This window comes from Marmota marmota, unplaced genomic scaffold (genome assembly GCF_001458135.2).
Source record: "Marmota marmota marmota unplaced genomic scaffold, marMar, whole genome shotgun sequence".
NCBI lineage: Eukaryota > Metazoa > Chordata > Mammalia > Rodentia > Sciuridae > Marmota > Marmota marmota.
The window spans coordinates 27,906,448-27,929,832 of record NW_025999968.1 but is presented as its reverse complement, the minus strand read 5'-3'; the positions used below and the strand labels follow the sequence as shown (position 1 = coordinate 27,929,832).

At 30.9% G+C, this 23,385-nt stretch overlaps 1 protein-coding gene across 4 annotated transcripts in view; it reads left to right on the top strand.

Annotated features, from left to right (window-relative positions):
• Cadm2 (cell adhesion molecule 2) overlaps positions 1–23,385 on the top strand; it is a 1,008,835-nt gene that overhangs the window by 919,686 nt on the left and 65,764 nt on the right. For 2 of the 4 annotated variants that reach the window (XM_015478643.2, XM_048803504.1), the window contains one exon: positions 11,634–11,753. The exons of the other annotated variants lie outside the window; for them this stretch is intronic. In XM_015478643.2, the coding sequence (XP_015334129.1) occupies positions 11,634–11,753 (120 nt within the window). The remainder of the gene's footprint in view (positions 1–11,633; positions 11,754–23,385) is intronic. 4 annotated transcript variants of the gene reach the window in all.

Sequence of the window (23,385 nt, the reverse complement as noted above, 5' to 3'; positions counted from 1 at the left end):
GATAATGTTTGGAGCTTTATCATTTTAATTGTAAGAGAAAATTACTGTTAGAAATGTCTGTGTTTTGGCCTAGTGAAAGGTATCAAACTATTAAAAAAAGCTTTCCAGGTTTTAATAATCAATAAGACTGCCTCCTTAATTTTACTCAGATTTCATTGTTAGTAGTAAAAGTAAAAAAATACAGTTAAAAAGCTAAACACATAGATATAATAGACTGCTGGCCCCCCAGTCCAGCTTCCAAGCTTTGTTGCTTATTTAGACATGTATCTTTCACAAACTCGGTAAATCGAGGCTCCTCTTCTGTCCTGGGTGCTAATTCTCCACTGCAGATAACTTGCTTACTATGTTGGAAAAGCAAATTGATTCCTGAAGGGTAGCTTTTCTTTCACTGAAACAAACATTTCTAATCCATCTATCATCTCTTCCAAATATTTGACTGCTGTGCAGAAAATAAATATTATTGTTTTAGTGTTATTATAGTAGTTGGTCTTAAATTGCTCAAATAATGCATACATAGGTGAATGCTTAATAATTGTGAAACACTACAAATATCATAAAGTAATGTCATAAAGTAATAATTTTTTTAAACTTTTCTCATGATAGAACTAATCAAATATTATCATGATATGTACATCCCCATGACAGGGATATATTGCTCATAAATTCAACTCATGATTAGCAATGATTTGAAACTAATACGTATCCTTCTTATGATAAAATGAAAAGTGTACTTCTGTGCTTCATGGCAAATGTGTAGCTAGACTAAAAGATAGCAGCCTCATGTGACATCTTGCATCTACTATTATAGTTATCCAGAAATAAAATATTTAGAAGCACTGGATCACATGAGTTTTTTGTTTTGTTTTGTTTCTTTCTTTCTTTCTTTTCTTTTTTTTTTTTTTTTTTTAGTTGTACTATTAGGCAAAGCAATACTTACAAATCATGATGGAATTACAAGAGGGAATCTTTGAGTTCCTATAAGTGGGTGGGGAGCAGGAAAGAAAGACCTGAATTACGGACAGATGCACAGCCTAGCAAACATTACAAAGGGATTCAGCTAAAATCTGTTCCCTCACAGAGAAACAGACCTACCAGTTGGTAAATTAATTCTGTGTACTCATAATGAGCATTTTTCCTTTGGAGCAGCTTCCTTTAGAAGCATAAATGGAAAATATATGTTGTAGAAAGAAAAGGACAGAAAAGACATCCATATGGAGCAACAAACAGTGTGCTAATGGAAGAGCCCTGTGGTTGCTGCTCTCATCTCTGGTTGAGAGTTTCCAGGCAGTAACTAGTTGGATCATTCTTAAAACAGTACTTTCTTTAATCTCACAGATAAAACATATCATTTCTGGACATGAATAAGTAGGGAAAGCTCTGATGCCTGTGGGAAAGGCATACCTCTGACTGGATGAATATGCTGTTGAACTCTGCAGAGAGAAGTGGGATGGAATAAAATAGTGGAGACAGGAGCAGTGTTTGCTTTATAAAGCATTTAAAAAGGTGCCCACATGTGGTCATACTCAACTTGGAGCTGATGCCGAAATCCATCTCTTTGTTTTAAGATGAGTGAAAAGTAGATAAATTAAGGTCTCAGAGCTTCCAGAGTAAAATTTCCATTCAGTTGTACCACTCTGAAGTAAATGTTTCTATACATCTAAGTGGACCACTGTTGAAAGGGAAAAAAAAAATCTTCATTTCACCATTAACAAAATATGTTCTGGCTCTATTGATATTAATCTTTTCTCTCAGTTGTAGTGTATAATAAAGTAAATGCAAGGATAGAAACCATGGCACTCTGGCCTTCTCTGTTGTTTATGGAGAAATAAGGCTAAGGTGGAAATTTACAAAACTGTACAGAGTTCTTCAACTTAAATGTATGTATATGAATTGGCTCATTTGCCAGAGAATTTACCTGATATGCAAATAGCCCATGGGGGAAATATCTTTAGCATTAGTTTTCAGAAACAATGACATATCTAAATAGAAGATATGGAATTTATGTAAAACTTGCTTTGTAGCTTCTTAAACTAGATTTCACAAATGTTGTAACAACATATTATGTACTTGCTTTGGAATCTAGGAATTTCTCTGTACTCCCCCCTCAGTAGGAATTCATTGCTGAAATAATTGTTTTTAAACCTAAGAACAACAGAGTCCTCCAGAGAGTACCAGACACTAGGAAAGATATGGTAAAAAGTGGAGCTCAATAGGTGCTAACTCGAAATTCTGCATAACATTAGGAGATAACTGTCTTCTAAGGAGACGTCTAAGTGGGCCTATGGATAAATAGTCAAACACCATAAGTACCTGCAAATTACCATTGGTAGTTTTCTTAAATTATAGGGTGGCAAATTTATAATAATAATCTTTGAAACACTCTCACATTCTTTTTTTATTTTGACTAAGTTTGGGGATTATAATATTAAATATCATATTTGGGCATTTTATTTCCTTTTCCATTTGGCAGTCATCAACAAACACATATGTGAAAATTAGGATTCACTAAAAAAGTTTCTGGGTATTAATTTCTCATTTTGATTCAATGACAATTTTTACACTTTGATGAGAACCCAAATATTATTAATTTAGGATAATCATTTGGTAAATGAATTCTCACATAGGAAATAGTGATAAAAAGTGATAAACATTCTGGATTATTTTTATTTAAAATATGGCCATTATAAGGAAGTGAAAATTTGCCATAGTAAAATATCTTTTATTGTGGCATTTTATATTTCTTGGATAGTTCTTCAAAAAGGTAGTCCAGTTCAGTTTTGATTCAGGGTACCAGAAGCCGCTGTTGCTTTTTGATGAAATTTATGTATTAAATAAGTATATTTGAGATAAACATGGAAGTATTTCTAGTAAGTTGCATGGTATAAATCTATACAGTGACATGAATATATAACCTAGTATGACTCAAGCAAGTATTTTTGTGGAATGAAAAATGAACACTGGAAAAAATAAGGTCAAGCAAGAAAGCTTAAGAGAGGCTCTACTTATAAGCACGCTATATTTAAATGGTGGTGACTTGACAGGAAGAGTGAGTTTGTATCTGAAAACAGCAATATAAACATTTTTAACACATTCAGGTTACCATTATTTTTTTCAAGTACACACAGATTATCTTGAATTTGAGAGAGTTATATTATTTATAATATAAGACATCATATGAGTCTATTTTTTTCCATTGTGAATGTAGAACAACATCTTTAGGGACTCTATCTCTTGAAGTTATGTGAAAAATAATATTGCACTTATAATTTCTGGAGTGAAGGTGTTTTGCTTTTGGAAGATCAACTATAATCTACCACTGGTATGAACTTGGCTCACAAAGATTTATATAATTGACTAGGTACAAACTCCTCGATTTTAGATCAGGAAGCATAAATGTATGAAGATTAAACGATATACAAAATGCTTTTCAGCTACTTCATCACAGAACATACATCCAAATATCTGGATTTCTCAGTACTTTTCTACTACATAAAATTTTTGCTTTGTATATTGCTATTTGATTTAAGTATTTTAAAAAATGAATAGAAGTGATATTCTCCCATAGAATAATCTCATCTACTCTTAGGTTAAGTGCTTTTAGGAAAGCGCTCACATATTGAAATAGATGCAAATAATTGATAGAGGATCATTCATATCAAAGATATTTTCCCCTACCATAAATTTCACTTTACCTTTACCAGTTTGAAATGTAATAAAAGTATTTTAAAAGAAAAATGCATGCATTTTTTTTAAAAATAACATATTGATTTTATTCATAAACTTTTCTTGTAATTTCATAGAACTGTTGGTTGCCACCTACAGTTGAAAATTATAGCACTTTTCATTTTTGAAGGCAGTTTTTATTATTATTATTACTAAAGATTTCATTTAGTGTCAGAAGCCAGTGGAAGCTACCAGAATGATGAAAAAGGGATTTTTTTTTTTTGATCTTATTTTGAAAAGGGTTTCTTTTTTTTGAAGCAGATGACATTACTATATGGTTCTTGAGGAGGGTACATGCAATGGTGAATTGAAGCCTCATCAAACCAGAGGTTGTCATTTAAAAAGAGTCTTTGTGGTGTTATTCATTTTGATGCTTGAATCCAAATAGGCTGCTACATGTAGCTGAGCATAACGGTAGCAAGTAGGTGTCCTTCTTCTCTGCCTTGGCAAAAGCAAATCCAGTAAATATTCCTCTTACCATTGCTTGCAACAGCAATGGAATTCACAGTAAAAAGGTTAAGGATGCCCTATTATTTTTAAGGTGAGGTGCCTTCTACCAAAATGTTGCATCTTACCTTAGTACTTGTTATCCAACATGTTCTAACCCTTATGCATCTCCACCAATAACTCCTGGTTTGTATTGATTACCCTGGGACCCCCTGGGGTGGGGGCAGGTTAGTAACATGCAGCAGGATAGAGGTAGACTTATAGATTCCAGACTAAATGGTAACAGTTTTTCTCCCTATTTGAACACTAGTCTTTGGAGGGAAACAAGAAGCTTGGGCTTCTGGGGCTCCTTAGACTTAATTTTGCTTCGAAAATCCATTCTGAATGCCATTTTTAAAAAGAGAAACTGCCACAAAACAAAACAGGTTGACAAGTTAGAAATTATTGTACACTGCGTTTGTAGAGAACAGAACATACCTTTAACCTGAAAAGCTCGTTATTGGGAAAAAGGTGCTGTACCACTCTGCAGTTTATTGTACACAGTGCTTGTTGAAACTGATTTTATTCTGACAAGGTTATACAGGATCTGTTGTGCTCTAATAAGCTCCAATAACAAAATGTGGTTACAATGTTTTGAATTCTTTCATTAGCGAGTGAAGAAAAGGACACTTTTCTATTATTTTAATGGGATGATATGATTCAGAGCTCTAACAGTTTTAAGAACATGGAAAATCCGCTTTCAGAATATAAGATTCTTCATGATGCTGCATTTTAATTTTTATTAATAATCTTTTAGACTTTAAGACTCTTCGATGGAATTGCTAAAAATCATCTTACACATGATAGAGGAAGCAGGCAACTTTTTATAGGGATTAACCATGTATAAAGGTTGGTTACTGACTCATATTATAAAAACTGATAGACTACCTATCTACTGACATTGTTATCAGTAGTCACATTTATAAAGCACCAGCTGAATTCAGTGAGGGGCTCTGAGAAAGCACAGAATTATATTATGGAATACATTTTCTCTGTTCTTATCATCTTGTTAGTTCTTTGGGAAAAAAATACAATGTATGTTGGTGTCAAATTAATACAATAGACTGTTTTCATCTTGATTTTATTCAGAGTTTTGATGTATATTGTGTGTACTGTGTACTTCATTACTATTGAGAATTTAAAAAGCAGAGTTCATGAAACTGATTATGTAAATTAGAACAAATGTTAAAATGTTACTGTAGCAACACAAACAGTGAAGGAAAATTGGGTGAGATTTATATGGTCAAACCAAGTCTTCACAGAGGAACCAGGAATCAGACTTCAACTTTCTAGGTACATCCAGAAAGGGGAGCTACTCTAATGAAGGGTTGGGTCAGACTATACTTGTCCCAAGGCAAATTGATGTTTTAAAAGATGAAGTCATATTAATCTTTAAGATTGAGCCTACGTTTTATAGGGTGTTATAGATACATAAGCACAGAGGTGATATAATAAAAAAGAAGTGTATATACAGGTGGCTGCAAAGTACTTGCAAGTTCAGAGAAAGAAGATACTAAATCATTGTGGAACAGAGACTGCTTTACAGATGAGATCATATTTATAACAAGCCTTGAAAGCAGACATGAAAGAGGTAATGATTAGTATCATGAGAGAACATGACATCACAAGGGGATTGAAGTAGCTATATCTAGAACTTGGACCCTGAATGCTCTGAGAAACTCTAGTTCCTATTGGCTACCTCAAAATAATAGTAGATGCAGTTTGAAGTTGTTAGCATCAGTCATGTGGGCTATGAAGAAGAGATGATGGGCTGATTAATTTACCATAGCAAAGTTTAGTCATGGTATTTGGACAGAAAATTTTAGTTTCCTTGTTCTGCCTCTTTTATTGTTTGGGCTGAAATTGTACCTCTGCATGTGACTATGTTCTTCTACAAGTAACCTGAATTATTAATATCACATCACTTTTGTAGCCTACGTAGAATTTGGCTGCATTAATATGAAATTGTTCAATTTACTAGATTTAGATTCCGTCTGACATTATTAAAATACTCTAGAATTTTCCTTTTACATTTGAAGAATTCTTTATGTACATTTCAAAGGAAACAAAAAGTAAAATTTATTATAAGTCCTGCATTTTATGTAGGCATATAATAAACAGATATTTTCATCTCTTGGAATATTTACATTTCTCAGTTTCCTGTCAGTAAAAAATGCTCACATTTTTTCTTTAAAGGAAAACTCCCCATTTACTCTCTCTCTCTCTCTCTCTCTCTCTCTCTCTCTCTCTATATATATATATATATATATATATATATATAAAATCNCTCTCTCTCTCTCTCTCTCTCTCTCTCTCTATATATATATATATATATATATATATATATATATAAAATCTGTGTATGTGTATTTGTAAAGGTACAAAGTTATCTGAAATTTAAATGTATACATCAGGCAAATATATATATTTTTAGTTGTAGATGGACACACAATGTCTTTATTTATATTCATGTTGTGCTAAGGATTGAACCCAGTGCTTCACACATGCAAGGCAAACGCTTTGCCACTGAGCTATATTTTAACACAATAAATATGTATTATTTATACATTATATATTTGTTTTTAATAAATCATAGATGTCTATGAATTTGTTTAATATCCTATCTAAAATTATCAAGTAATTTTAGAAAGTTCTATCCATTTTTCCATATAGTGATATTTAGATTATAGTAAGATTTAGTCTATTGAAAGTTAATGCACATAATCATGATTTCAGAGAAATTGTTCTTCCATATTACTATATATTGTGGTCATATATTAGCAGCTTAAAAATTATTGCTAGATTAAGTACAAACAAATTTATTACTAACATTGTTTTCAATTCTGATTTTGAAGAACTTCATTGAATTTTTTTTGTATTTGGATTTAAATTGTATCTAATAATTTATGTATAATTATTAATTTGTCTGATCAGCTCTAGACAAAATCTTATTGTTTATATTTAGTTCACTTTCCCAAATACAATTTCTATCCACTAAATGTTTCATTAATTGTCTATTCTTCATTTTCTATGTTTTACCATCTAAGAGAATAGACAATAGTCATTTTCTTTTGGATTTGCCAAAGGCTGAACTTATTATTTGTAATCATTTTTTGTTGTTGTTGTTGTTTATTTCAGAAAATGCAATATTTATTTATTAAATTAGTACATTTTTCCGTGGGGAAAATTTCTCTTTTGCATTGTGGAAATTAGAGATGAAATATCATGCAAATTGTTTGAGTTTTGTATAAATTATCATCTTAAAATTTTAATATTCATAAATTATGTTACATAGTTTGTAATCATGTGATACATAATTTGACTACATTTTATTTATACTCATCTTAGTGTCCACTAAATATATCCTTTAATTATAAAGAATATTAACATGTAAGAAATATATATATATATAATATATATATATATATCCATATATTTAAAATTTTCTTACATTGACATATCATATTCAGAAAATTATTCATGCTACTGTAAGATTGATTATGTTATTTTATAGACAGAATTGATTAATTAATATTGAACCAATAGTATTGTGTGTGTACATGTGTATAGTTTTCCTGTATCTGATTCGCTATATTTATATTCTTTCAAGAAAGGGGGAAAAAAACAGGTGTTTTAAAGGAAAAAAAGAACTGATAACTTACCTTCATTTTCTATCTTGTCCTATATTTGATAGACTATTTCTCATATTAAGAGTATAATGGTTTTAAAATGGTGTGGAATTCTAGATAGTTTAAAACTGAGGTAAATGGCTAGTAGTATGTGTTTTGTAGTCCCTATTTCTTTATGAAATTATACCACCTTTTCCTAAACAATATCTAAGTTAAAGGCCAAAGTTACTGCTCTAAACCATGACATTTGAAACATTTATTAACCTGTGCTAAATGTTGCCATGGTTTATAGGAGTGAAGACCAGAAAAAAACCTGCAAGTTGGGGTTTAGGAAGCTAGCTTAGATAGAGTCTTTTGCTAATTTCTGCTTACAGTTACAATCAGGCTGCTGAAAATAAAAGGTCTTGAGATGGAAGTGGAGCAATCAACCTCTCAATTATACTCACACTTAACACTAAATAAAATATTTTTCTGTAACATAAATAGGTATGTGCATATATACAGACTGATATACCAGGAAACTAATGTTGTAAAAGTTGAACAAAGCATGGGAAGTTTCTAAAGTTCTCTTGACCCTTCAACCTTTCCCACTAAGTCTCAGAATCGGTGACAATGCAATCAGTTCATATGGAGACAGGTAGAACTCAACCATAAGCTTTAAATTAGGCTCTCTATGTTTTCAGGGTAGCAGAAAATGTGATGAAATGTTTGCTGCTTTTATTAAGCCAAAAAATATATTTTTTGAAGGAAGTAGTAGTTTGTGATCTTGAAATTTACCCTACAGAAAATGATGTCTATTTATGTTAAAGATATACAGATTTTTGGTTTTGGTTTTGTTTTTTTGAGAGAAGGAAAGAAACCCTTTAGGATAAGTAGTCGACTCTGTCAAATCAATGGACTTTTTAGATCCTCTAAAAAAGGTCTAGCTTATAATGGTATAACAAATTTATTTAGTCAATATTTATTGGCCTTCCAACTTGTGCTGACACTTCAACAATAAACGAGGCAGAGTTCTTCCTTTCAAAGGGGTAATTTTCAAGTGGGAAAACACCAGACCCAAATCAGAGCAAACAGTGTAAGTGAAAAGCAGAGGTATACAATTTCTTTGATCTTTCTCTAATTCCAACTAATCTTATGTTGTTTGATTTAATTCTTATTAACCTTCTGGAACTAAATATTTAGGTTACTTCTGCTTTTACTTTTTAATAACACAGCTGAAGTAATTGGATGGGCATGAATGTATGACCAGAAAAAAAGAACAGAGGGAATTCCTCATAATTGCTGGAAAAATAAAAATGTTTCAAATATTGCAAAACATATAGGAAACAGTAAAGCTAGTGGCTTCTTTCTCATGGATCATTTTCTTGAGCCAGCTGTCATGTTGGCCAACATGCTTTCAGCAGTTTTAGTCACACCTGAAGTCAAGAGGGTAGGGTAGAAGACGATCTGGAGAAGATAAGCTGGAGCCAGACTGTGTGCCAGTAATGATTTGTAAGGTTATGTTCATGGAAATTTGTAATGATTCTGGGAAGTTCTTTTAAAGTAGATTAACAATTATCACAGCTATCCATCTTTTTTTTTTTTTAGGTCTTTGAATATTAGCCCAGGGAAAAAAGTCTATGCTTAATGCATTTTGACATTTCTAGGAAATCAGGAGATTATTCAGGTTATTATAGAAGAATCCTCATAAGACTTGAAAATATTGAGATGCTCAAATCATTTAGAATTTCTATCCTTGATATGGAGTAAGGAAAAAAATCAAATAATGTTTTGTTTCGGCTATGCCAAAATGACAAATGAACAAAACCCTACTAAGAAAGTAGGAATTCATAATGCTACTTTTAATAGAGTTGATTTTCTAAGTCTATTTTTTTTACTAGAATAAGATATGATGATATTATTATTCTAGCCCATTGTCTGATAGTAAATAACTTAATAATATATTATCTTTGATATGTCTGGCTCTTTATACATAGTTGGAAATGACTAATATTATTGTCTGTTCTTATATTTGATTACCCTGGGAGATACTGAACTTTGCATTTAGTGAGTACATATCTTCAGATTTCCTAATAAGCAAATGATTTGCTAACAACAAAAATGTATGATTTTCTATTTTAGATATAAAAGTTAAAATTATAGAATGTTTAAAAAATTTAAAATGTTTTCATTTATCTCCAATCTGCCAGAACTTCTTAAGAAAGCTTACCATGAATTAAGAACACATTATAAAACTTAGCAAATAGAAGTTTATATTCCCACATACATAATATTTATTCGTTTTCATTTATAATGTTGTTAAGTCAGTTCTACTTTATGATCATGTTAAATCACACTCCAGGCAATACCCATTTTCCCTAGTGATTAATGTAAGCACCATTGAGTTTTCAGAGGTTGTTTTCTTAATTTGACTGGCCAGGAAGCATTTTCCCTGTTGAAAAACAGGTGTAAACATCAATACTCAAGATAAGAGAGTGATCTCATGCTGTTTTTTGGTGTCTCCAGTGTAGAGCATTCAGCAGGTAGAATTTTCAGATTGAGTAGGGCTATTTATCAAAAGTAAAGGACTAGAAAATGTTTGGTGTGACTCAAAGACATTTGCTGAGAGAATGACAGGAAACCTTTTAATAGCAAAATAATCTGTCAAACACTCTGAATATATAGGGACTATGTGACAAATATGTGAAATCAAACCCCAGCACAGTAATTACAGGTAATTTGGGAACTGTTTCTAATTTCTCACTGTGTAAATTATATGCCTATCCACTTGAGACAAGATTTGGCTCTGAGGATCATACTAAGGTTCTCATAGTCTAACACTGGCTGTGTTGTTTCAATGTTCTCTTTGCTCCTTTTCATATTTTCAGCAGGTTTGATTGAAAGAATGGAAGATTCGAGCATTGAACACTAAGCTTTTCTCTCTGTTTACTCTGTTTTCTAAGTATTTGAATCAATATTTTAATTTTCAGCAAGTTGACTAATAATTGATTGGGATTGAATGTTATAGTTCAAGTCTATGTTCAGTAATTTCCCTTAGGTATGCCATCTTAAAATCATAAACCTTTCAGAATATTGGGTTCCATGCTAGTTGGCTCCATACTTGTTAAAGACTCCTAGGTACTGCAAAATTGTTAGAAGGCGTGGCCAGCTAATCAGGGTAAGAATTGCAAGACTCTAAGCTGTACATTAACATCATTTGTGAGAACAGGAGAAGCAAAATAACAATAATAACAACAATTGGCTTCTTTTGTTTGTTTGTTTGTTTCTAAAGATTGCACTCATCCTATTTCCTATCATTAAGTTTTCCTAAAAGAAAAAATATCCAAAAGTATTTAACATGCATATACATATTCATTGTTAACATTTCTTTAATCTTATATGGTGGTATTTGTGTTTATTTCTGTATGTGTCGTTTCTTTGTTTACTTCCCTGACAAAGCATGTTGTTATTTTTTGTTTTACCTATATGTATTTTGCTATTGCATGACAAATTGCTCAAATGACTCAGTGAATAAATGAATTCTCGTCATTTTAAATTTCACTCTAAATATTGCAAACAATCTGTTTATTCTCAGACTTAGCTCCAAGATTTTTCTTTGTGTTGGAGCATGAAAAAGAAGTGAAAGAAAAAATGACAGAAACTGTGGTACGGTTGTTGTGTACCTGATATTCTGTTTAAGCTTGTTAAATTTAAGTCTAAATAAGATACATGTATTTATAATTTGAATCATTTGTGTTTCTCTTTTGTTTGCATGATATGATTTTGTTTTATATTTTGTTTTTTTCCACTCACCAGATGTTCCCAACACTTTGCTTCCCACTACTATCATCCCCTCCCTTACCACTGCAACAGTCACAACCACTGTAGCCATAACAACCAGCACAACCACATCTGCAACAACCAGCAGCGTAAGAGGTACAGTATGCTTCTTTGTTATGGCCTAGAAAACACAATAAATGAAGCTATCTAGAGGTTTTTTAAAAGGGTAGAGTAATTGAGATCCTAGGTTATGTAAGCCTAAGAAGTAATTAAGTCACCTAAATCTTCAGCAATTAGGATGACTAAAATAGAATATGGGACAACAGGGTATATTTATTTTTAGTGTCACTTATGACTATTACCCAAATATTCCAGAATAAAATAAATTAAAAATATATGGGCTCTACAATGTTGAACAAATTTAAAATGTAAACATGGAACACAGTTCTTGCCTTGCTTTGAAATGTCAAGGAATAATATGTTCAAGAATACAGAGGTAGCTTTTGCTTTTGAAATTACTAGTTTTATATTATTAGCTTGCTGCTTCTCTTTCCCTAGATTAAAAAATCTAGTGTTGAATTTGTTCTCAAAGGGATATGGTCCATGTTCTTCTTGTACTATTCACCTCATAGAACTTAGGAGTAAATATTCAACATGTGTCACCCTAAAGTGAAGTGCTAAGTGGAACTGCTTTTTCCACTAATAGAATGTTCTAAAGGTGAATATTTTGGGGTTTTCCGGATAATAGGAATTCATATTTGACTCCATAATTAATATCTGGTATCAGTATAAAAATAAACATTTTTATTTTAAAAACAAGGAAAGCAACTTTAAAGAAATAAATATGTTCTTTAAGGCAAAATAAATACTTGCATTATGGTTAAGAAATCTAAAAAGCATTCCTGAGCAGTCACTAAGTGTTTAGTAAAGAATGAAGAAATAAAAGTAATTTTTAAGGCATTATAGAAAAACATACTTTAACTTACTTTCTGCATAAACAATGCTCAGGGAGAATTTGTCAGATTTATTTCTGTCTTTTTCCTACTTATATGTGTTTTGTGTCATGCTGGCTATACTAATATGTGTTAACAATTTAACTTGAAATTAATGAAGACTTTACATTATTATATGCAATTAAGTTTACTAAGGACATGTTTACTATTATTTTCATTAGTTGTGAAGATTGATCAGTTAAACTGTTTTGTTTGGGATTTTTATTAATTCTTGATATTAAATTGAGTTTTTACCTTTTACAACAATTTTAATAGTCTTTCTATTGTTCCAGAAAAATACATTTTAATGCCTGATCATTGTCAATTTTTAACAATAATGTCAACTATATTATATGATATAGAAAATTGGTAACAAAATAAGTTTGATGGCATTAGCAAAAAGAATGTCTTAAATACTGCTGTTTATTTTGTACTGTTTTTGGAGTTTGTTGGCATTAAATCTACAAGTGGGAAGAGTTTAAAGATCCTTCTAATGTCACTTATATAAAAATTGAGAGAAAAGACCTAATAAAAATGAAGAAAACAGGTAACAAATATTGTATAGTTTAATATAAAATGAAAGATATAACATACGGCTTTTCTTTAATGTGTGATATTCTGCAAAGATTTTTACAAATAGCATTTTAAATAAAATTTAATTGTTGCATATTAACAAAATCTCTGATATTCAGTTCTAACTATGTCAACAAAATACTGATAGAAAAGAGAGGTACATTGACTTAACTTACATTTAAAGTGGTATATTTAGACAGAAATGATATAATCAATTATTCCTTCCTTTTTCAAAAAGTAGTTATTGATTATCTATTATATGTTTGGCAGTATATCAAGCCCACAAATTTTGGAAATTACTTATTGTAATAAAAACCACTAGTGATTAAGTTAAAACATTTCCATCTAAACAGTGTTTGGCTTACTCTATAGTGAATACTATTGTGTTTGTTGTGGAGAAATCTTATGAATATCCTGTGATCCACTGAAGTATAATTATGTGTATGTGTGTGTGTGTGTGTATACATACATATACATACATGTATTCGTGATATTATATATATATATATATATATATATATATATATATATATATACTGTATACATGCACATTATTATGGACTGAAGAGAAAAATATTCTTTTTCATAGTGAAGTTAACATTCTATTCTGTTCAACACACAAATGATAAGTGGAATTTATTGCATTTTAAAATAATCTTTTAAAACTCAAACCTATTTTTTACCTTTTCAGGTAAATATAATTTTTCCAAGTTTCTTGAGATTGTTTTTTGTTTTGCAATAGTATTAAAAGTACTGAAAGAATTGAATTGATCTTACCCTCAAAGCATACAAATAAACTTCAACAATAACATGCACGCATACATGCTTGTGTGCATACACACACACACACAATACCCTAATTTTTAACTTAAACTTTGAAAAACAATATGATTTAAAATAACTTCATGATATGTCAAAATAAAGTATTTGTAAGCTAAGAAATTCATAGGGTTTATATATATATATATATATATATATATATATATATAGAGAGAGAGAGAGAGAGAGAGAGGAAAATCCTAGCACAAATTTTTATGTTAACCTAATATCTATTTTTTTCCTTCTATCTTTAACCAACATCTGGGAGTTAGAGAGGTCACCAATGTCACCATCATTAATATTTTGGTTTATATTTGAGGATGGAAGGTTCATTCAGTACATAAACATTGATGACAATTTTGTACTCAATCCTTTTTTTTGTATAGGGGATTACACTTCCCTGGTGCACTTTACAATTGAGTCACATACCACTCCTTTTTGTTTTTTATTTTGAGAAAATGTCTCATTAAGTTGCTGAAGGCCTTGCTAAGTAGTTGAGGCTGGCTCTGCATTTGTGATCCTTCTGCCTCAGCCTCTTAAGCCACTGGTATTATAGTTGTGTGCCACAATTTCCCACATTCTATGCTTTTTAAGTTACATGATACTCCATTTTTTGTATATTATCTTTTAAATTAGAAGCATTTATATTTGAACAGAATATATTTATTTAAAATTTATGAATGATGCTTTAAAATTATGACCAAAAGGGAACACAATATGTTGCCTGGGAAAAACTGAAAACTATAGAGAAAGGATATTTTCAGGCTGCAAAATTTCTTGTTAGTTTATTTCATCCTTTTTTCTCATTCAATAATTTTAAATATGCTAAATATATTTTATTTCATTATGTTTAAATGTCATTTCTTTAAATTTCATAAACTGTAACATTTATCTTTTCTATTTAATAAATGATCACATGAATCACTGTTAATATCTGCATTTACCCTTTCAGAATTCCTATTATTGCTGAATTTTTTATCCTAGATATAATAAACATCCAATTTAAAATAAATGTAAAGAATCACAGCTGTTGCTATATAAGAAGTCAAGAAGAAATACAGCAAAAGAAACTGCACTCAAATCAGCAAAGCCATGACCTTGATTGAGATTTTGAACACCTCTTCAATCTGTTTAAAATGCATCCTTTTTAGGAGGAGGAAGAGTTTCAACTATATGGGAAAAAGCAGGCAATTACCAGTATATCCTGTTACAAAGAAGGGTGTTAAAACATAGCAAAGTCAATCAATTTGAGCAGTTATGGCAAAGGCAGGAAATAAGTAAGCTCTGGGGACATCTTTGAGTATGAAGTTTGGTTCTTCTTTTTAAGAGATTTATCTTGGAAAACCACCCAAATTGAGCCTTGGAATCTTCATCAAGGAAACAAGACACATGTAATTCCCAGGGTTGTCTTGAGAATTGGATATGTTGGAGAAATATCTGAGATGAATTAAATTTAAGAAATTTATTTGAGCAAGAAAAGTATTGGAACTGAGCAGCATTAAGGAGAGAAGTTGTTTCAGAATTCCCCACCCACCACATCTGCAGGTTATGTTAATAGCCAGAGAAAGGAAACAGACATAAAGAAAGAACCTCATTAGCTGTCATCAACATTTATCTTGAATGGGTAAAGAGTGTGGAGGCATTTGCTTATATGAATGTGAGCCAATCAGTTGGTGACCTGTGATTGGATGAAGCTCCCCTGCTGTAATTGGCTGAGACTCAACTGTTTATTATAAAATGTACTCAATTTAGCAGTATATATGCTGTATTAGATTGTAGTTTGCTACCTACCTCTGGAGGTGACATTGAGCAGAATTGTACAACCCATGTACAGAAATAGAATAAGGCCAAACTTACCAATTTATTATGTAACATGTGAGCTTGGAGTTTTGAAAAAGATTACCAGTACTCAATACATGACAGGTTTGATTGCTCAATTCATTTTAGTAAACAAAGATGTTAACATTAAAGTATATCATAAAATTAATGGAATGATAGTTTTTTCCAATAACTTAAATTATAGCTTCATATATTTCAACATGTTAAGAGGAGGAAAAATGCTAAAAATAGTGATGAAATTGTTTATATACCGTATGTAAACATCAAAATTGATTATTGGCTCAAATCTAGATTGGGTTTTACATCAGACTTTGAATTAATAAAATTATTTTTTATCATTTGCCCAATAATATTAACCAACTTTTAAATTATAATGAGAATGATTGCAATAGAACCTTAGTTGATAACAGGGGTCTGCAAAAAAAGGGGGGGGGATTTCTTTTTGAATTAAGGAAACTTTTAAATTATCAAACTCTAGAACCAGAGATATGTTTATTAAACTAAAAGATAAATTAAAAATGCATACTCATTCATGATTTAAATACACATTAGTGGTTTAGTCCATTTGGGCTGCTGTAGCAAAAATATCATAAATAGGGTGGCTTTTAAGAAATAAATATTTATTTTTCACAGTCCTGGAAGCCACTCACAAGTTCAAAGCAAGGCAGATCCGGTGTCTGGTGCAAGGTTTTTCCTCATAGACCGCAACTTCTACCTTGTGTTCACAGCAGATAGAATGTTCAAAGCAGCCCAATGAGGACTCTTGAATAAGACACTAATCCCAAGCATGAGATCTCCATCTTGATGATCTAATATTTCCCCAGAGTTCTGCTTCTTAAGTTCATTATCTTGAGGGTTAGGATATTCACATGTGAATTTTAAGGGGACATAAATATTCAGATATTAGCACCAACGTTGTTATGTATGTTTAAAAATATAATATGAAGTAAAACATTTTAAATTATTCTTTGTAAAATAAAATAAACTTTAACATACTTCTAGAATGAACATAGTTCCAATCTAGAAATTATAGACCCATATGCTTCAATTGTATTTTCAAGTTATGTGAATCATAAAATGTAATTATTTAAATGTAGGTGAATTTAGAGAACCATTTATAAAAGTATAATACCAAAATATTAAATTCTTAAAGATCTCACTAAATAACTACTTTTCCTCTCAAAGTCTTTTTGAAGAAAATATTAGTCTTAGTGATATGTAAAACAGTCAAAATGGCTGAGCATAGATATGTTGAAATGAATGATAAAACTGCAGCCATATTTTATGTAGGTGTTTTTAATGAACCACAGTTGCCTAAAATGTGGATCATGAAAGAGTATTATTTGTGTGCAAATTCTCTACCTCAATTGTTTCATTTCCCTGACTTTAAAATAAAATAGGCTAAAGTAAAATAAATACAAAATAACAAATATGTAGTTGAAACTAGTGTCTGATGTATTTATTTAATTAAATCAGATTTAAAAGTAATAATGATTTGGCCTGAACTTCTATCCTCAATCATATACATATACATATATACATATCTACACACATATATGTGTATATGTATATATGATTGGTTCATAAATACATCTGCTGTTTCTTTGTTTTAAATATTTTTAAAAATAGAACACATAGAGATAAACATTTATCAGAAATGTTTCTCAGTAAAAGAAAAAGAAATCCAGCAACAACAAAAAGTGAATAGAGTAAAATCATTTTATTTCTGAGTTAGTCTCTAGAAATGCACTCAAATAAAACATTTGGAATGTCAAGAATATATCATCTTGACACAGTTAAATCCCAAAGTGTACAAATCAAGAAGTTGTTTATGAGCTTTTATTATGAGTGTTTAGCTATTAAAAATGTTTCTAGTTTTATTGGTGGTAATAAAACACAATTTGCATGGTGTTGTGAGCTTTTAAAAATTAAGTGTCAATATGTTGGGCTTTTTTTTCACTTGACAAAAATTAAGTAATAATTCAGTATCCAGATGGTCTGTGTATAGAAACCTGCTTATCGGCAAAAGACAGGTTTCTATAGTTAGGCTATAAATGTAGTGAAATATCTATTAGTCTTTTTTAGAAACAACAAATGCATCAAGTTGACTAGTTTTTAAAATTAAACATGTGAAACATAATTCCTAATAGGAAAAAGGGTACTAAATATACTTACTTGGAAGGAACAAGCAGTATAAATGTTGTATAGTTGGAGACACTTTAAACCTTGCTTAAACTACCATATTGTTGGTGCTTATGGAGTTAATGGCTACAGGCTGGATGTTGGTAAAAGTGCTGTCTGAGGGACCAGGTCCAATGTGCCAGGTTAACTTATTCCATGTTAGCATAAAATGTTAAAATTATTCTTTTGATTGTAGTAGACCTTATCTGGAATAGGAATACGTATCACTGGTTATATATAATCATTTCCAAAACTAAATGGAACATTTACTTCTGACCCATAAAATTGTACTATGTACAACTTTTAAGTCTTTAAACATTTTCCAGTTTGTTTGAAGCGTTTAATAAATATTTGTGGGAAACATATAATCATTTTTTTCTGATAACCATGTATTAAGAGAAGTAAAACATATATGCTCTATTTTATTTTCCAAAGGTACTCTTATGATTTGTGTAATAAAACATCAAACATTTTAAAGCATTTCAAGCTTATTTATTTCTTTGGCTTGTATCAATTTAAACAGTAATATTCATTTTATTAGTTTGCTATTTTAAGTAAGTAAATCTACTTATTTTTTTACTTCCATAAATTTAGGCATATTCTCACTGATTTTTTTATAGTAATAATTCTAGATTTAATAGAATCTAATAATACATACACATATCCTGCAAAATAATCTCTCATATATAAAAGGAATGACTAAAACAAATACTTGCCATCTTTTTTAATTCATACTTACAGAATATGCATATGAAAATAAATATTAAATTAAAATTATGCCATAATGATTGTATTTCAGAAAGCACATTGCTCATGAAAATATTGACACTAAAATGAACTACATATTAGTGTCTTGATCCTCTTTTAGGTTTAAAAAGCATGGCCTACATCTGTAAATATTTCTACAACATCCATAAAATTATTTTAAAATTCATTAATAAACTAAACTGGTACTACCTTTCTTCCTAACCAAAGAATTAAATTTATGAGCTGTGCCTTTGAAGCTGAAAAGATTGCCAGCACTGCCCTTGCTTCTTTGACACTCTGCATGAAACACAGTTAATAACCTCCCATGTAAGCTTGGTGAAACAGTGAATTGATACTAATTATACCAACTTTGGGATAGAAGGTGACCTTGGCTTTAGCTGGAACTTTCAGCCAGGACAATAAATAAGACCAAATGCCACAAAGCATGACTTCTGAAAAGGGTCTAATACAATTTATTAACTTTTGGGAGTTTGAAGGATTGCAATAAGTGCTTAGATAATTGTAATATTTTAAAACATCTCTTGCTTCAGTAATAGAGTAGTTTCTTATTTCTCTAGATTCAAATAATCTTCTACTCACTTTCTATAGTCATTTAAATTAATCAGTGGCCAGAAAATTAAAAACTACTTGCTGCAAAGTATGTATAAGATGATTACAAGGGCAAGAATACAGATTTTTCTGAGTGCTTCTGAAATATGTATATAATATTTATAATAATATCAGTATTACAACTGCTTATGTTGAATATCTGACAACACGGATTCTTAAAGAAATGCCCGTATAAAATGATTGATAAAAATGCCTAAAAAATAAAATTGCCTCAGGAAGTCAACAGGTTTAAACCATCACCACCACCACCACAACAACAAAAACTGTAGAAACAAACAATGTGTAGCAGGTTCAGTTATAAATTCAAGTTTAGCATTGTTAAAAAAGACAGGATTAGTAACATTACTATAAATGCTAACAGGTGAGTGGGAATAGAAATTAAACTTCTTTAACCAATATTGTTTAAATAATTACATTAGTGTAAATGGAATTATGATCACAGTGTCTAGTATAATAAATGTAAGTATGTAATTTAAGTCTAGTCATTTTTCATCATGGAAAAAGAGATAAACTCAAATATTTCCATGGATATTTTATTCAAGTCACTAATAAGCAAATTATGTTTAGCAATCAATGTTTAAATGGCACAAGTGAAAGCAACTATTAACTATCTTGAGGAATTATTTTGAGAAATATATTTGTTAAAAAGTGGTTGAACCAAGTATAACATCTTAGAGAGATTTCATAATAATAAAAAAAAAGAAATGCTATCCTGCAGTAGTCTGGGTTAGAATAGATAAGGTGTAATTGTCTTAATATTTTTTCCATAAAACCATATTATTTAAATATTGATTAAAACACCCTCTACTTCCACAGTGTGCTTTTTAAGATATTAGGAGAAAACTGATGAAAGTCTCAAAGGGAGTAGCCAAAGAAAGTTTAATAAAAAGAGTTTTACCAGAGGCATAAGAAAAGTTTTTGGAACTAGTAAGAGATGGAGAAGTACAAGAAAACTAGCTAGAGCCATATGCTATTACCACATTAGGCCTATGGGGCTAAAGGAAGGGAGTCAGGTTGTTTTAACCAAAGACAGGACTGGAGCCAGAAAGGTATAGCTTGAAAAGGGCAGTAATCAAGGAAGGACACAGTAAGTGTAAGAATCTCAGCAAGATGAGGACACTGAAGGAAGGAAGATTAAATATCTGGCCTCTACTTCTGGCTTCTAGTATCTTTCTATTAAATGAGTCTTTCTTAAAATCAGAAGTAAAGGAATCTGACTGAAGCAATGTAGTAAAGCCAGCACCCAGGCTAACAAAGACAACAGAAAGCATGAAGGATGGATATGAGGACCAACTTGGAATGAAGAGTAGAGACATTTGGAATATTTTACCTAATTGGGATATTTTACCTAGTTGTTCTTTCAGAGCGTTATGTTTGTCAACCTTTTATCACTGTGACCAAAATACCTGACAGTAAAAACGTAAAGGAAGAAAAGTTTGTTTTGGTTTATGGTTTCAGAGGTGAGTGTCCACAGTTGGCCAAATCCATTGCCCTGGGCCTGAAATGAAGCAGAACATCATGGCAGAAAAACACACTGCCAGGAAGCAGAAGGAAGAGAAGAATGGCCAGGCACAGGATATAATCCCCAAAGGCATGCCCCTGGTGACCTGCTTTCTTCAAACAGGCCTCCCTACCTATAGTTTCCACCACCTCCCAGTGGTCCATTAAAAGTATTTATCCATCAAATGGATTAATCCACTGATGAGGATAGATAACTCATGATCCAATCATTTCCTAAAAGCTTTAACTCTGGATGTGGCTGCTTTGGGGACCAATCCTTCAGACATTAGACTTTGGGTTATGTTCCATGTCCAAACTCTTAACAGGTGGTTAAATATCAGATTTTATTTTTAGTTTTAGATTTCTTTCATAGGCATACATATTACAAATCTATAATAGAAAACTGGCAATGAAAATAGTAATGGTGGTAAATGACAACCTTACAATTCACTTTAACATATAATTTCCCTTTGCTGGCTATACTTGGAAAAAGACAAACATTCTGGATGGCAGAGGGCTGATTATGAAACTTGATATCTGGTTGCTTTTGTTATTAGATATAAATAAATCTGAAAATTCTATTTTTGTCATTTTAATAACCCACTTCCAAGAGGAAAAATGTGAATCTTTTGTGAGGCATATGCATACGATTCATTGAGTAGTGAGAGATTTCTCACTTAAAAATTTCTCCATCTACTAGTGTGGAAGCAAATTATTTCTTTTCATTTGGAGTAAATCCTTGAAGAATCTTAGCTATCTGGTGGGGCGGGGGAGGTTCTAAAAATGAGATAGCAGTAAGTTAATATAAACTGATTCAGATATGTCCTATTAATTTTCCATTAAGGAATTTTAGTGTCACATAGACAAATAATTTTTAGTCCTGAGATAATAGCTTTTCAGAAAGCAAAATCATTTTCTTGAGTGAAGATTTTGGCAACAGCAATCACAGTCCTTAATAATATAACATGATTTATCTGCTTTTGATGTTTCTAAAGCATATGTGTGTTATTAATTCAGTTACATTGGCAGATAGGAAACATAAAATAAAAACAATTTAGCTTGCTTTCAGTTGGTAGTGAATCTGTTTATCTGTTACAGTTTGTGTGTCTAGCATTCTACCACTAAAAGGCCAAAGAGTTTTGTTCAGAGTGAAAGTTTTAGAAAAACTTTTGTTTTTTTTTATTTTTAATAGTAAGAATGATATACCAACTTCCCAATACTTTTGGTATTTTATCTACCACCCTTGAGAGTTAACTCAAATTGAGCCTATATCTTGAAATGCAGTTTTGGGAAACCAAAAAGTAAAGTAAATCTTCATATATCTTTCTCTTGATCTTCCCAAGTTAAATTCAGATATATTTCATCTTAACTTCAAATTAAAATAAAAGATTATGCAAATGAGAGGGAATTTCTAACCTTCTCTTCATTTTACTACCTCATATTTCTTTTTTTTTTTAATGTGTGTGTGCTGAAGATTGAAACTAGGACTTAGCACCTGCTAAGCAAATGTTCTCCAGACCCTTATAGCTATAGTTCTCACTTCTCTGTCCAATAATTGGCAACATATCAAAGTTGGATTTTTCTATTTAATACAGATTTTTTAAAGTAAAGATGGAGATTTTAAAGTATCTCTTAAAGCAAAACTATCATTTACTAAACGAAAATAGCATAAACCACAATATAAGAGTATAGTTATTGATTAACTGGATTAACAATGAGTTCCACATCAGAACTCATAGTGAGAGTTGCAGGGGGCACAGATAATTTGCATCATCCCAATTTGGAATCTGAGTATGTGATCTTGGGCAAAGCAATTCCTTTCTCACTGTTTCCTTCAGGTACATGAATTCCAGGTTATTTTTCAATCTTCAATTCTATGAAATAGAATTTGTACATCTGACTCCATTAGCACTTAAGGGATCAATATAGTTTCTAGGTTTTTCTATTAGAACTTGTGGTCCAATTTCAAATATTCCTTTTACCATTTGAATAATTTTAATAATTTTTTTAGCATAATTCAACATTTTAACTAACTTATGTTAGAAAATTCTGTAAAACTTAAAAATGACAGCTGAATTATTGGTTGTCAACCACAAGGCGTGCCTTTTGTCACTATTTCACAGCAATATGCCCATCCCTTCTCCCATTGCTTCATTTGTATACTTCCTTCCCTTGTTTTTCTTTTTTCCACAGTCCCAAATAGCTAAACATACTCTATCTAAAAACTTTCACACTCATATTATTATAGTAAAATAAATATTGAGTTCTAGCTGTGATGTTCATAGCATTAATATATATGGTCCATTTTTACATTTCTATAACTGAGTCCCTATCTCTTGCAGATAAACCACATTATAGCTACAAGTTAAGCAAACATTATGATATTATGCTGTTGGAATTTAATACTCATCATTTTGATTGAATCAAAATGGTTGGAGAACAAATGGTTAAAAGCATGGCTTCTGGACTCTATTAACTCTGGTTCTTATTTTTTATTTTAAGAATTA